Source organism: Narcine bancroftii, chromosome 1 (assembly GCF_036971445.1).
Source record: "Narcine bancroftii isolate sNarBan1 chromosome 1, sNarBan1.hap1, whole genome shotgun sequence".
Lineage (NCBI taxonomy): Eukaryota > Metazoa > Chordata > Chondrichthyes > Torpediniformes > Narcinidae > Narcine > Narcine bancroftii.
In genome coordinates this window covers 277,752,507-277,768,356 of record NC_091469.1, presented here as the reverse complement: position 1 = coordinate 277,768,356, position 15,850 = coordinate 277,752,507, and the positions used below count along the sequence as shown (strand labels likewise).

Genomic DNA, 15,850 nt, shown 5'->3' with positions numbered 1-15,850 from the left:
GGGTGTGCTAAAGTGACAGAGTTGACACTATAATATTGCTTAATCCTGATTTTTAATAAATTAATTGGCAGGCGAGGATAATGTACACACCTCATGTCCTGAATGAGTGAAATCTTTAAGGGAGGCATGCCAGAGCCATCAAATTTCTTCCTCTCTTGATCCTGGATGAACCCTTTGGATAATAAAATTTTTAAAAATCATTTAAAATATTAACATATCAAGAGCTTCATTTCAACAATACACATCCCAAGTCAGTTGGTCCTAGCCATATGGATTTATGGCAGTGGGTATGGTAATGTAGTGACTATATTAAGAATTCAAATACCAAGCCTGGAGATTGTGAGGAGAATGTTTAATGAACTCCATCTACATCTCCCACTGCCTGGGAAAAGCAGCCAATGTATTGAAAGACCCAAAAATCCCAGACCCACAGTCCATTGTCCCGCTCGCCATCGGGAGAAAATTGAAGAGTGAAAACACACACCAACAGGCTGACAGTTTCTTTGCAGCAGCCTTCAGATTGCTGAATCACACTGCCCTTGTTTAATGCTAATTCATTTTCCTCTTTGGTGTGATCCTATACTCTGTAAATGGTGCCGTTTATGTGCATGTAATGTTAGAGATAATCTGTTAGTCTGATCGCTGAAGAACCCTTCTCACTGAACAACGCATCTTGTGACGAAAACTTGAAATATATTTTGATAGGTACATAAAAAAAGTTTTGGAGGAACAGGGGCCAAACACAGGCTCTGGAACTAGCTTGGATAGATAACTTGGTCAGCAAATTGGGCCGAAGGGCCTGTTTCTGTGCTGTAATTTCTGAGGACTGAAGGCTCTTCTTCTTTGAAGATTAGCAGTCATTAGATTGTCCTAAAAATGCCTTCTCATTCACCGACACATTTTTTTAAATTGGAGGAATCCTATTGTCCTTACTCAAAGGAAACAAAGATATCATTTGATACATTTATTCACATTTTTCTTTTTAGATGGTGAAGGACACCATTTGATTTATCTTTATTTATTCACCAAGAGAAATGCCACTTAATTATTCTAGAGTTCCCTGGATGCAACAATCCACAAATTTACTCTGGCAAAATACATATGTAGTCAAAGATTTGAAAACACCCTACCTGGGCTGCTGGTGGTTCCGAGTAAAGCTTCCTTTTTTTCCTTATTCTCTTGGTAATGCAATAGATGGGACCAGAGGGCTGACTTACCCTATCAGAAAATTATAGGGTGGACATGTAACATTTGGCATTCATACAGTGCATTTAATTCAGCAAGGTTGGTGGGAAAAAGTCTGACCCTATAACTTGAATACATTTTTGGTGGTGGACTAATGTGATACATTTCATTTCCTGCTCACCAGTGCAGGAAATTTGCTGACTTGAGGTTAAATGCCACATATTTAAACTACATGAACAGATATTAAGTATGTTGAGCACAGCATTTAACCAACTCAGATTTCAAATAAAATTATAAAATAGGAACAAATATTAATTGCGGCATAGCTAATAGCAAAATAACCAGAAAGATTTTAATTGGACAGTGGTACACAAAGCAATGAGCTGGGTTTGCATATTGATCATCTTAACAGAAGGTTCAAAACTTCACATTAAATGGAAACATCATTTGAGGACCAAAACAGCACTTTTCAAAGTGATTTGTTTAACAGAAAAAAACATTAATCTTTTGCTGGATGAAAAGGGCCTCGTCAGTATGTGGAAATAATGAGGAAATTAATAAATGCAATCTGCTGTTATATCCAAGTACTCATTCAATAGCTACAAACCATTGACCAAGGACTGCTCAACATTACATGCATTGTCCAGGTGACAGAGGGCAATTTTAACAATTCCTGTCTCAAAGTATCCCATTAAGTAGAAGGGATAAGCCAAAGGAAAGACTGAAACACCCTATCAGAGAGGACTGCATCATTCTGCAACAATACTTATCACCACCTAGGTCATACTTTTTTCTCAAGGCTACCATCAGAAAGGAGGTACAGGGGCCTGTAGACACATACTCAACATGACAAAAACAGCTTCTTTCCCTCTGCCATCAGATTTCTGAACAGACAACGAACCCATGGACACCATCTCACTTTTTCTCTTTTTGTACATTTATTTTTTTATTTAAAGCTTGCATTTACGGAATTATAATTTTAAAGTAATTTTTGCACCTTGTTTGGCACCATTCTGCTGCTGCAAAACAACTTGTTCTTGACAACAAACTTGATTCTGGCTCTAATTCTGATTCTTTTGTATTTTTTGTGGTATTGCATGACAATAAAAAGAATCAAGTCTTGAATGTTGAACACTTCCATGTCTATAATTATTTTTTAAAAAGCATATCAAATCATATTTAACATTGGTCAAACTGATCAACTCAGATCCAATGTCTTCTTTTCCAAGATGCAGAGATTTTCTAATAGTTGCTTTGCTGAGAAGATTGAAGAAATAACATAGTCCCACGACATTGAAAATCTTTGAAAGGAAGAGCCAGATTTACAATCGGAATTAGAGCCAAAAACTAACATTTCACTGAGGATGTACAAGAGAAATAGGCAAGTTTCAGGTCATTGAAATTCAAGTTGAGTTAATTTGGAAGTATTTAAAAGTTTGAGTGTTTGCATTGAATATTTAAAATTTTATAATTATTTTGCAAGTGTGATTTTTTTTTAAAGAAACAGTAATCAATCCCCTCCTTTTTTTCCTCATGTGTTTTTATTGTTATTTTTAATAATTGATTTTATGCTTTTATTTGGAGGGAGGGTGAAGGATGTGGGGAGGGGGAGGGTTGAAGTGGAAAAAGACAGGACTCAACAAACAATAACCTGTAAAAGGATAGAATTGTTCCCCCTGGCTAATACAAGTCTATAAAACTATAAATAAAATTTTCCCAAAAAAAATGAAACCGTCATCAAATGCTTGTGCAAGAAAGACAGAAACATCCATGGACAAGTCTTTCAGCTGTTTCGACAGTAAATTTGGAGATATAGCACAACCAGATGTCAAAGCACTTTTTGGCCAGAGCCTGCATTTTCCAGTGTGTGCAGCTCTATTTTCACCCTTTCATTGCATCTCAGTCCAACTGCTTACTGCCTGCTGTCTATTCCAAATTTATGGCTGTTGGGGAGAAAATATAAACATTCAGGTGAAGGGAGAACAACATGCCCAGTTCATTTATGGTTTCCACAAAATGAACAAAGCCTCAGCAGTCAACTCAAAACATCAGTAAAAATAGTAAAATTCTGCAACAGAAAAATGGTATTCACTTTTTCAACCATTCTGGTTTTCTAAATTTGCTCTAACATAACTACAATTGGCACAAATCAAGGCATCTTTTCAACTACTAGAAGCAATGTCAGGAAAGGTCTGCTATATATCTTAAATGGAATCAAGCATTATTCTGTGTATGAGGGTAATTCTGATCCAGCCACATGACTAAATGGTAGAGTAAATGACTTCCCAGCCAAGTCTCAGTTACTTACTTGTTTGACCTGTAGTCCATGACTCCATATTCTCTCCAGTAAATCACAGAGGCTGGCAATTAACGTATTCTCCTCTACTCCTGTGAGCGTCACCTCACCATGACCCAGTTCTACAGCTTCACGCCCCATTTTCTCTACCAACATGCGCTTAGTCTGCAACAGAGACGTTAGATTGATCGATAATCACGTCCAAAAATAAACCTGCACAACTTGGAAAAAATAGAACTTATAACCAACTATTTGCAAGCTACACTCAATGACTTGGATAAGGGGACTGAGCTGATGCAACAAGATTTGTCGATGATACAAAATCTTAGCAAGTTGGATTTTAGAAGAACAAGAGGTGACGTTGATGAAGAATACAAGATCAGAGGGAAATTGAGTGTGGAAACAGAGGACAAGGGGTCATGCAGAATGAAGGGGGATACTTTCTGAATGAGTCATCCATTTAATGAGGAATTTCTTCTCTCAGAGCATTAGGAATCTTCGGAATTCTCTATACCACAGGGCTGCAGAGACAGACAAACATTTGAACTATAAAGGGAATAAAGAGCAAAAATGTTGAAGCCAAACGTGAATCAACCGTGCTCTGACTGAACGCTGGCGTTCACTTGAGGGACGATTGCCCCCCTCCATTTTACATTTTTAATTTTCCGTAGTTTGACAGGTTATTGGTTTAGACATAGATGAAAGATTCTTGTTTTGATCAATGTGCTGTGTTAACACTTTGAACAGGAAAATAGTAAATACACAAAAGCGCTGGAGAAATTCAAGATACATAACCAACGTTACAGGGCTGAGTCTTATGGATGCAGCAGGACCTGCTGAGTTTTTCCAGAATCTTTGAGTGTTTACTACAATCACAGCATCTGCAGACTTCCCTGTTTCAGTACAGAACACAACTAATTTTAACTACAACCAGACTGGAGAGGAGGACAGGTTCATGCTTTCTACTTCTACTGCTATTGAAATACATGCAAAGACATGGACTACAAAAACTGAGCTACAAAAGTCAATCTAATAACATTTGTACTTCACATTAGCATGGCAGAACTTGAACTTGGGAGAAGTCCTAAAACGTTTACTGCTTCCCAAGACACAGTCAGTGTATTCTAGAGATAAGGGGAGAATATTATCAACAAACGTGCATGTACTTTATTACGACATTCCTTCAGCAGGCCCTCAACAAACTTCCAGTTGGTGTGTGCAATTACTGATGGAGAGAGGTTGGACAGCTTTGGCTGACGCATGCCTGTGCCAAGATTCCGAGCTTCCTGCATGTATTTCTGCAATCAAACATGAAAACACGGCAAAAATCAGCAGCTTGCTATGTGGTAACTGAACAGATCTAAATATAGGAAAAGAGGGTTTTAAAGACTTAAGAAGTGATCATTCTCCCATTCAGTTTTCATATTTATAATATAGAGCAGATATTATACCTTTATGATCGAATTGTAATTCAAAAAGTTCATCAATAAAATTTGGATCTGGAAGGATTGGAAATGTTGAAAGCATGAAATAAACAAAATGTCAAATTTGATAATACTATTTGATAGATTAAATTTGATCATCAATTGTTGTAGAGATATGAAGTTTTGCTGTATAAAAAGATCCTTAAAACTTTTTAATTCCTGAAAGATTCCATTCTTGAAAACCTGAATCTAAAATAGCAGGTTGAAATAAATGATTAGATAGGATAGGACTTGTGCTTGTAAATCGTGTAATTGCAAAACATTTTCTAACTTGACTCCAAATCTTCAAGCTATGCATCATTATTAAGTTCTTTGTCCATTTTTGAATAGGGAGAGATATAAGTGAACCTAATACTACCCATAAAGAAGTGTTTTTAAGGGATTTCAATTCTGTTCCAATCCAGTTAGGGCAGTCAGCTGTCTTTTCACATTGCAACAGCAGTAACATATTCCTCATGTTCATGACCCAGTAATAGAATCTAAAATTGGTAACGCTAGCCCCCCCATTATTTCTTGTATTCTCGAGATATCTTTTATTCAGTCTAGGTTTCTGTTTTTGCCATAAATATGACATAATGATTGATTCCAATGTATCAAAAAAGGACTTAGAATTAAATATTGGTAGTGATTTGAATAAATATAAAAGTTTGGTAAAAAGATTCATTTTAACCAAATTAAAATACAACCAATCATAGTCAAAGATTAATCATCAATTTTGGGCTTGAATTATGATTTATCACTGTGCGATGGGCACAGTCTGATCCAGTTCAAAGTGGTGCATCAAACTCATTTTTCCAAAGTTAAACTTGCTCAAATTTATCAAGATATCAACTCACTCTGAGATACATGCAAAATTTACAACACGTCTTTGATACACGTTTTGGTCATGCCCTAAATTGCAAAAATATTGGACTGATAATTTTAGAATTTTTTTTTGACCATTTTTGGGATTAATTTGGATCCATGTCCGGCCATTACAATGTTTGGCTTTTCCAGATATATAAACATAAAACTATCCTCTAATCAAAGTCTGGTTTCAGCCTTCTCCACTTGACTAGCAAGAAGAGCAATATTGTTAAAATGGAAAGAGGAATTCCTACCCACTCACAGACAATGGCCATTAGACATTCTGTCCTTCTTAAATTTGGAGAAAATTAGGCATAATGTCGCAAAAATCAAGATTTCCTTTGATAGGACCTGGTTATGGCTTACTTTCACAATTGGACTAATTAGGTGCGATGAGGGTTGTTATTGGGCGTGCTTTGTTCTGATCTCCCGAGTCCATTGCTTGATGTTACCACTACTTACTGGCAATGGGTTAGATTTTTTTTGTTATACAACTCTATGTAGAAATACATATTGGATTGGGATTTAAGTACTATTGTCACTATAGAATATGCTATTATCCTAAATGTGAAATAGTCTCAATGCAATTGATTTATTATATATTTGCTTTCTTTTCCAACCAAATTTAATAAAAAATAACTTGAAAAGAAAAAAAAACAAAAGAAATGAGAAGTAGACAAATGGTGAATTGGATTTAAAAAGGTTTAAATTACAGTAAAATAGTAAATTCCAAATATTTTTGATAATACACACTTGTAATATAACATTAATTAATGGCAAAAATTATGTCCCAGAATTGCATTTCAAAAATCATATTGGAATGATTTTGTTTAAAAAAAACTATCTCCAAAATATCAAAATTTCAGCAACAATTTTGATGATTATTTTTGAAATCTTCCCCATATGCAACTTCCTCTTCAAAGTGCCAAAAGAGCCATTAAGATATCTTAAAACCAACATTCATCAATGAACATAGTTCTTATAATTTTCCACAAACTAAACAATTGAATGCACATTTTTTAATTTGTTTGGATATGAATGAATGTAAAATTGCACTCTCAGTCCTATTACGTGAATATTAATATCAGGCAAGACTGTTGAATGTGATAACATTCAATATTTTTTTATTCTCGTAGGATTGCACAAATTTATTTTGAGCATTACCATTGCAGGTTGGGATGGGGGTTGAGGAGAACGAAGCAGAGAAAATCCATGCAGTTGAAATATCTCATGAAAATTATCTCAGACATATCATTTACTTCTGCCACAATCCCCAGAAGCAATTCCACTTACATTATGAGTGCACAGAATGAGCAAAAGCTACAAAGGAAAAGACTGACCTCCCTTTGATCATTATCCAGATGGAGGTGTTCCGTGTGCTGTTTTTGACGGTCCTTTCGCCTCCATTGTGCTGGGGCACTCCTCTTCACCCACCTGAAAAAAAGATTAAACATATTCTAAGAATGCCAAAAGACACATATTGCATAAATAATTAAAATCAATGCAGAAAATGTTGAGCAAATTTTTTTATTGTTCCATCCAGATGTTTCCTCTGGCATCTGATGTTCACTGAAACTTTTAATTGCAAATTTGCAGGGAATTTTAATCTTTTCAGATTTTCTACTTCACCTGCTTAGTCTAACTGTCCAAGAAATTTAACTTTTGAACTTGTAGCCTACAATCACTAACATTACTCCTAAATTTTGACAACACATAAGTGAAAGAATTTTTGGAAAACTAAACCTTAGGTTTTCTTTTACTTTATTTTTGCAATAACCATGTCTTGTTGTTGGCTAGTTTCTCAGGATGGCTTGGGTTTTGTGGGTTCCAATGTGGAGGTATCTGATAGGGCAGGTGAGTGGGTGGTTTATGAGGCACTCATTCAGGGGTCCTGAGTGCTCTGAATGCATTGTGTGGAGGTTCCCAATACTACCCTGAGTGATCCTTCAACATTTTGAGTAGTCATGGGCCAGACACACCAGGGAGTCAGTAATGAGGTTGCATTTCATCAAGGAGGCTTAGGCCATGTCCTGAATCTTGGCTTGGTATGATCTTCTTGTGAAAACATTCTACCATTGAATACTCAGCCATAACAGATTCACCTCCTTTGCAGATCTTCTCTCCAGATCCACATGCAGGTCTGGCCTGCTCTTCTGGACCTTTCAGTTCAGTCTGTTCTTGCCCCATGGAACCCATCAATCTCAATGTTACCTTTTCTCCCTTTTCCAGCTTCATTTGACCCCCACCACAAATTTTATCATGCTGTTCATTTCCTTTTTGTAGTCCCAGCCATCTCTTTTTCACCAGAGACACAAGTCTTTGCATTTGGTTTTCAATTAGTTAACGTGCTCTCCATGTGCATTAGTGCACGTGCCCCAATTCCATTCACTCCAACTTGGTCCCTTATCAAATTGCTTCATTTCCCATCATCTGCTCTACTCAGAAACTCCAATAGATTCTTTAAACATGATCATAAATCCACATTGCTTCTTAGATCACATTCTTAATTTTCAAGCTTATTATTACAACAACTTTTACTACAGAGGTTTACAACTACCAATGTAAAACTAACTGGTTTGTCATTCCTGCTTTTATTTCTCCTTTTCTAAAACTGTGGCATCACATTTTCAAAATTAGAAGCTGGAGGAACCATTACAGAATCTATGGACTGTTGGAAAATGACCACCAGAACATTTATCATCTCCATCAACAGGTCTTTCAAATGACCACGGGTCCTTGAGATGTTTCAGTTTTCAGTTTTATTAACTTCTCCAGTTTAATTTCTTTATGAATACAAATGCCTTTCACTTCCAAGCATCCATAGGAGCCTTGGTTTGTAAATATTCTTGGAAATTTTTGTGCTTTCATCCACAATATATTTCCTTTGCTATTTCCTTTAATTTAATTCCTATTACATAAGCTAAGTCAATGTGATGCTAAAAACCTATCAATATCATGAAAAAGAAGCTCCATAAAGAGCATCCAGGCCAGCTGCATTTCAGTGTAGAGGAACCACAGGAACATCAAGGCAAGAGAGGGGATCACAGGAATCTCTGTTTCTCCCACCACACCCCCCACTTCAAATGTGATTTACTAGCATCATTGACTAAAGAGGGCTTGCAAAATCTGTGAGGACCCATACCACGCCACATACAGCACCTTCCAGCCACTCCCACCAAGAAAAATATACAGAATATCAGAGCCAGAACCACCAGGCTGAGAAACATCTGCTTCCCACAAGCAGTGAGAATGTTGGACGACTGATAAACTGTTCATATAAAGCCTCTGACTCTACAAATTATTCAAGGATAATATTTATTTAATAGTTGTTTACATACCGTGAATATGATATGCATCTCTTGAGTGAGTGCGTGTCCGGACGGACGGACGAGTGCGTGTCCGGACGGACGGACGAGTGCGTGTCCGGACGGACGGACGAGTGCGTGTCCGGACGGACGGACGAGTGCGTGTCCGGACGGACGGACGAGTGCGTGTCCGGACGGACGGACGAGTGCGTGTCCGGACGGACGGACGAGTGCGTGTCCGGACGGACGGACGAGTGCGTGTCCGGACGGACGGACGAGTGCGTGTCCGGACGGACGGACGAGTGCGTGTCCGGACGGACGGACGAGTGCGTGTCCGGACGGACGGACGAGTGCGTGTCCGGACGGACGGACGAGTGCGTGTCCGGACGGACGGACGAGTGCGAGTCTGGACATACGAAATATAAAACTGTCCAGATCGATCAATGGATTAATAACAAAAATACAACAAAATCCCCATTTTCCGGAATTCAAGCAACTGGCTTCCTCGAGCAACAGACAAAAAAAAAAAATTGGTGTTCCCTAACGGTTAGTTCATCCAACATCTACCTATCCCCATAGGTGCCATATTTTACTGTATATACATTTTTCAATAAACAGTGAGGTTACTTCAGGCTCCTATGATCTGTGTTTGTGTTACATTTCTAACAAATTAAACTCATTTAGAATGGGAATACATAAGTCAGATAATGTAACTGTGCAGCTGAAGACATCAGACAGACTTACTTGTTACTGGCTGGTGAAGAAGAAAGCACATCTGACTGTAATTTTGGGAAGAACCCAGATTCATACTTTCCCTGGCCAATCTTCATATCTAGTAGGTGAGGGTGAACTGCAGTATGGTCAATTTTTGCAAGTCTCAGCTCAATCGCCTTTTCTGGAGAACAGAAATCATCAATCATCAAAATGCTTCATACTTACATTGTTTGCATTAACATAAGAAAGTGTTTTTCTACTGCCCAATGGATGAGAGGAAAATTAACCCTGTAGCACTTTATTAAATCATAACACAAGCAAGGCAATTATTTTGAGAGTCTGAATAGATGTACCATGCAATCATTTTATCAAAAGATTTTTGTTATGTCAATATTCTCTACAAAAATTTTCATTTTGTTAGAGCAAAGTGAATGACAGCATTTTGAAAAGATTATTCAAGCCAGATAGTGGATCATTGGTTTTCTCAGAGGATTATTTTCATATTTTCAACATGCAACTGAACATGCCAACAACGCCTGTGGATACATTATGTTGTTGATATCATTTAAAAATGAGGATCACCAGAGGTAAAAATGTCCTGGAATATGGGGCAGCACGGTAAGCGTAGCAGTTAGTGCAATGCTGTTACAACACCAGTGACCCAAGTTTGAATCCGGCGCTGTCTGTAAGAAGTTTGTACTTCACCCCATGTCTGTGTGGGTTTCCTCTGGCTTCTCCAGTTTCATCCCACCCTTCAAAATGTAGGGGGGTTGTAGATTAATTGGGCGTAATCAGGTGGCATGAGGTCATAGGTCAGGCCTTCTAATGTGCTACATGTCCAAATTTTAATTTTAATTCAGCAAAAACCCACATAATTGTATGTCAATAGCTAATCTTGGCAAATGCTCCAATACACCTCAAGCCTGCCGCTTTGATACTCTTCTCAGATTATAGATGGAATCTCAGAAATTGTATTCAGGTGGATACAAAAAGATCCTGAAAGCTTTTTTTAAATGTAGAGCTACTTTGGAGCATTGCAACCCAGCCTAGATGAAACTCATCACCACTTCTTCAACCAGCCAAAATGGCTGTTGAGTTGGCTGCACTTCAAATAATTAATTGTGAGTGCAATATTTGGCACGTGCCCAAAATGTGATAAGATGTTATATAATTAGAAGTTATTTACTTCTACCCAGCAACTGTCGCTGCAAAACTAATATATGCAGTCACTAGATGAGGACAAGATAATAGTGTTAAACAGAAGCGGCCTCCATAGTCAGACAACAGGAACATTATCTGGAGAGATCAGCATCTGTAAAGATAGACATGGGAAGGGAGAAAGAGAGGGGGGAGGGGCAAGAACGTGTGGTTGGCCAAAAATGAGCAACCAGAAAATGGAGGCAAAATGAAAAACAATCTAAGTGCAGGAAGTAACTGGAATCGTCTTCAACAAATAGAATCAAAAGTATCAATGTTATGGGGAACATTTTTGATTGATCATCCAAATACAGCTTTTATTTTTTGATCCATTTAGGCTGCACATCGGTATCATTCAACTTATGATTTTTGTCAGCAATTTTATACCCAATAAAGACAAATATTTTCATGCCATCATTTTTCTCCAGTAGTTCAGTGACAAATTTAGTTTGGATAACTTGACACTTCATTCCCATCACATTTACTTAGCAATCCTTCTGGTTCTCAATTGTTTTTACAATGTACCTTCTCCCAAACAAGATATCTGTTCACAGAATTTTGCAGCAACGCATTATCTTTTCAGGAAGCTCTTTATTGCAAGGTCATCCACCAGAAATATTAATTTTTGTTTTTGGACCAGGATTTCCTGCTCTTCATTAGTTTTACTCTTCCTAGGCAGTGGAGTGTTAAAGGTTTCACTGATCATATTGAACGTAAACAATTCATTATGACCAGGAAGGTGGGATGTTAAGAATTATGATTCATACAGTGGAAAATGGATCCAAGCTAGGTTGGGAAATGCAGCTTAAACAGTCAGTAAAATAAATACTGCTCAATCACCAAAGTCAATCACAGCACAGCCAGTCTCCATTTACAAAATCAAGTTTCATCAGCACAGCCTTAACTATCTTACTCCAACTTTATATCTTTGCCAATTAGGTATGGCCATTTTAATTGCTGCAACCCATGTCATTTATAAATATTACAGAACAACTTTGTTCCCCATGCCCCAAAGAGAGCTGGTATGAACAGCCAAACATACTGAAATTAAAAGGGAACAATTTCCAGTAATACAGTAAAAATCCCCATTATCCAGAATTCAAGCAATCGGCAGCCTCAAGCAACCAGCAAAAAAAATTGCAGAAAATAAATAGGTAAAATCTACTGATTTAAAATTGGTGACCCCTAGCGGTTAGTTTGCCAATCACGCAATCTCAAGCAAGCAGAAAATTAGTTTATCCAGCATCTACCAATCCCCCATTGGTGCCAGATACCGGGATTTTTACTGTATACCGAAATCCCCTCTCCTCTGCCACCCAACCACATGGATAACATCTCCAACCTAATGGAAAATGTTGAAAGTTTGACACTTAGCATCTAGGAATGTACAGTAACATTAAAGTGTACCCTGATTTTGTAAATGGACTGGACGTGACTGCAGTAAAATTTCAACACATCCTCAATTGCATAAAAATAGTTTAAAAAAAAAACACCACACCCTAGGACAAAATAAATCACTGTATTTACAAAGTTGAGCTTTGCAGTTTTCCATTCCAACAACATGAGCCATTGGTGCTATTATGTCAACATTTTCAAACCCCAATATTATAGTGGATCTGAAAATGGCATAAAAATAAAAGATTAAATGGTGTTCAGCTTTAACTTCGAAATAGCAAGGTACATTATTTTCATACACTTACTTCAGTTACAACAACAAGCCTGACTGCAAACGATTCAGGAGGAAATGGGAAGAAGGAAAATGTGATCAATCTTGAAACAAGTCTTAAGATTGCTCGCTTCAATATTACTCAAAAACAACAATAAATCCAAGCCAAAATATCACAAGCTGCCAGAAATATTGCTTCTTCCTCATACATAGTTATAAATCAGGTTGAAAACATCAGCACTTGGTTACAGATTAGTAGTGTTAAATCCCTTTCATCACCCAATGAAAGGCCACCCAATGAAAAAAAAACATTGCTTTGCCATAATGTTACTTGTACCTTGTGACAGTTGCAAACTCAGCCACAAAGATCAACAAGGCTGTTTAATGCTGGATCCCTAGAACCTGAAGTACAGTACAAATATTACATTTGGTGACAAAGCATCTTTTGCAATTTCATCACTGATTTCATGGATCTGTATTTGTACTTATTTAGGTTTCCTGCAAACTACAGATTTAATCTGTCCAACCGAACTAACGTGTTCAATCTGTCAGAACAACGTTAAAATATATTCTGCATTTTTTCCACAGAACCAAGATAAGCTCTTTAACATAGTAAACAAAGACCATTTGCCCAACATTCAACCTCACTCCAATCGGGCAAGTGTTGGCATTGGCTGGAGTGGGGAGAGTCAGGGCTGTGGAACTGAACGTTTCAAGCACGAGATAGAGTCAATATCAGACTAATCAATTTATTCCTTCTACCTATTTGCTTGAAAGAACAAAGTTCAAATTAGGTGGATAGTTTAATGGTCAGGTAAGCATACTTAAATTGGTTAGATTAAAATATCTTCTCATGAAATGAGAGTGACGTTAACAACATCCAAAATTAATTCAAATATTATACTTTCCAAGACAACAAAGGCCATCCTTTCCAATTTCCAAAAAAATGAACAAAAACAAAAGCTTTACCTGCTGCATCAATTGTGCTACACTTCTGATACATTGATGTTCGCAGTGTTGGTGTCCTTACATTCAAAGTCCTTATTTTATCAACGCGGGTATCAAATACCCTCAAAATTTGGTCTTTGTCATCATCGTCATGGCGCATTATTTTATTGTCAATGAATGATGCAAACATTTGTGTTTCAAGAAATCTGGACAGAAATGGCAGGTAAGGCTCAGGCTGGTCTGAAAGAAAAGAAGCCTGCGAAGAAGAGAATAATAATCAATAACCAATTAGAAAGGTTTTAATCGTCAGGTTATGATATTCTAAACCAGTCATTCTCAACTGTTTTCCTTTTTGCCTATGGCCCCGATAAAGTTCATGGGCCCCCTTCCCTGTGAAGCCATCAAGTTTTGGCTTCTTCCATACTCCTCTCCAACCAACTGCATTAAAAAAATTGTTACAAAAAAATTTGTTGCAAAAAGAAAATAAGGCTTAAACATAAATGTGCTGTGGTCCCAGCAGGCCAAAGGGCCCCATTTAAAAAATGGCTGTTCTGAAGTGTGTCTTTGGCTGCCATGCACACACCTGAGTTAGGACGCTGTGTCCAAATGGATAAATAAAGGAAATTATATCAGTGGATTGCATGAGTTCCTGGAATAGTGCAACAAAATAATTTATTTTGAAAAATGTTAGCTTGCATAAAACTTTTTTCTTCAAATTTAAAGTTAGACATACAGCATGGTAACAGGCCTTTCCAGTCCACAAGCATGTGGCGACCAATTAACCTACACCCCTGGTGTGTTTTGAACAGTGTGAGGAAACCCACGCAAACACAAGGAGAATTTATAAACTTAGACAGCGCAGGATTCAAACCCCGGTCACTGGTGCTGTAACAGCGTTGCCTAACCGCTATGTTAACCATGCCACCCAATTACCAAGCTGATCTTTATACTATATGTGTGTGTATTTTTTTTTAAGCAGCTGAGAGTTGTGTTTAGTAGAGGAGCTACTTCATAGCATCAGAGACTTGGGTTTAGTCCTGACCTCACGTCCTATCTGAGAAGGGTTTCCCATGACCATGTGGGTTTCTTCTGAATGCTCCAGTTTCCACATCCCATACGGGTGCTGTTGGTGAGTTAACTGACCCAACACGGGTTCCCGTTCAGAATTCTTACCCACCTCAGGGGTGGAATCGATTCTGGAGACCCCACCCAGGCCCCCAGAGTAGAACTGGTAATTCCATCCGATCACCACCCACTTGTGGACCACCTTCTCGCCGACATGTCTTTTTTAAAGTGGTGAAGGACATTGGTGTTAGGAATAGCCCCTCCTCTGGAAAGGACAATTGCCATCAGGCAGCTTTTAATACTAATAATCTCTCCTGATAATGATCCGAGAAGTGGTCGGAGGTTCTCACCGCTTTCTTCCCCCCCCCCCCCCCCAGTAACACGAGGAAAGATTGAGGAACCAATTGTTATGATGAAGGTGCAGGGGATCTCTCTTCAATGTTTGATTGATACAGGGGCAACCTTAGAAGAATTCTCGCAGGGAGCATTCAGAAAGCATTAAACTGCTTGTAAATAGAACAGTCTTGCCTGATATGGGGGATGCTGTATAACTTCAGGGGGACACCCCTGCTAATTTGATTTAAGCTCTGGAAACAGCAGGGGTGTGCCAGAGATCCAGAAACTGAATTATGGACCACTGCTGCACAATTTATGTACCTAATGCATTTTTTTTTTTTTTTTTTTAAAACGTGTACTGCTTAATTATATACATGCAATAACACATTTGGCTAAGGAGGGAATGATAGGAGTGGCACACTAATTCAAGAAATGAGGCACAAAGAAAGGCACAGGAATATATTATCTGTCAGCTAAATAATCCTGGTAATGCAATTAAGTGCCCTCCAGGTCGGACCATGAATGCCTTGAGTGTAAATTTTATAGAATTGCTTAGAGTACATAGCTATAAGTATTATTTTGTAATTATTGATCCACCTCAAATATCAATCTACCTCATGCCTTGGAAAAAAGCTTGGGCAAATTTATATTCTTATTTATTCTTCTTTCTTTGGCTTGGCTTCGCGGATGAAGATTTATGGATATCCACTTTATGAATGTACAAACTTGGATAAAGGTATAGAGTTCTGCATGGATGAAGAAAGCGACCAGTGATTCAAGGCAAATTCAAAATTGTTGTCTTGTTACT

General features: G+C 37.9%; 1 protein-coding gene across 9 annotated transcripts in view; it reads right to left on the bottom strand.

Annotated features, from left to right (window-relative positions):
• dennd5a (DENN/MADD domain containing 5A) overlaps positions 1-15,850 on the bottom strand; it is a 122,320-nt gene that overhangs the window by 55,758 nt on the left and 50,712 nt on the right. For 6 of the 9 annotated variants that reach the window (XM_069900319.1, XM_069900329.1, XM_069900357.1 and 3 more), the window contains 7 exons: positions 13,663-13,897; positions 9,861-10,011; positions 7,152-7,245; positions 4,648-4,779; positions 3,494-3,646; positions 1,131-1,218; positions 91-172 (listed from right to left, as the gene is read on the bottom strand). In XM_069900319.1, the coding sequence (XP_069756420.1) occupies positions 91-172; positions 1,131-1,218; positions 3,494-3,646; positions 4,648-4,779; positions 7,152-7,245; positions 9,861-10,011; positions 13,663-13,897 (935 nt within the window). The other 3 variants (XM_069900339.1, XM_069900377.1, XM_069900386.1) reach the window with 3 other exon arrangements.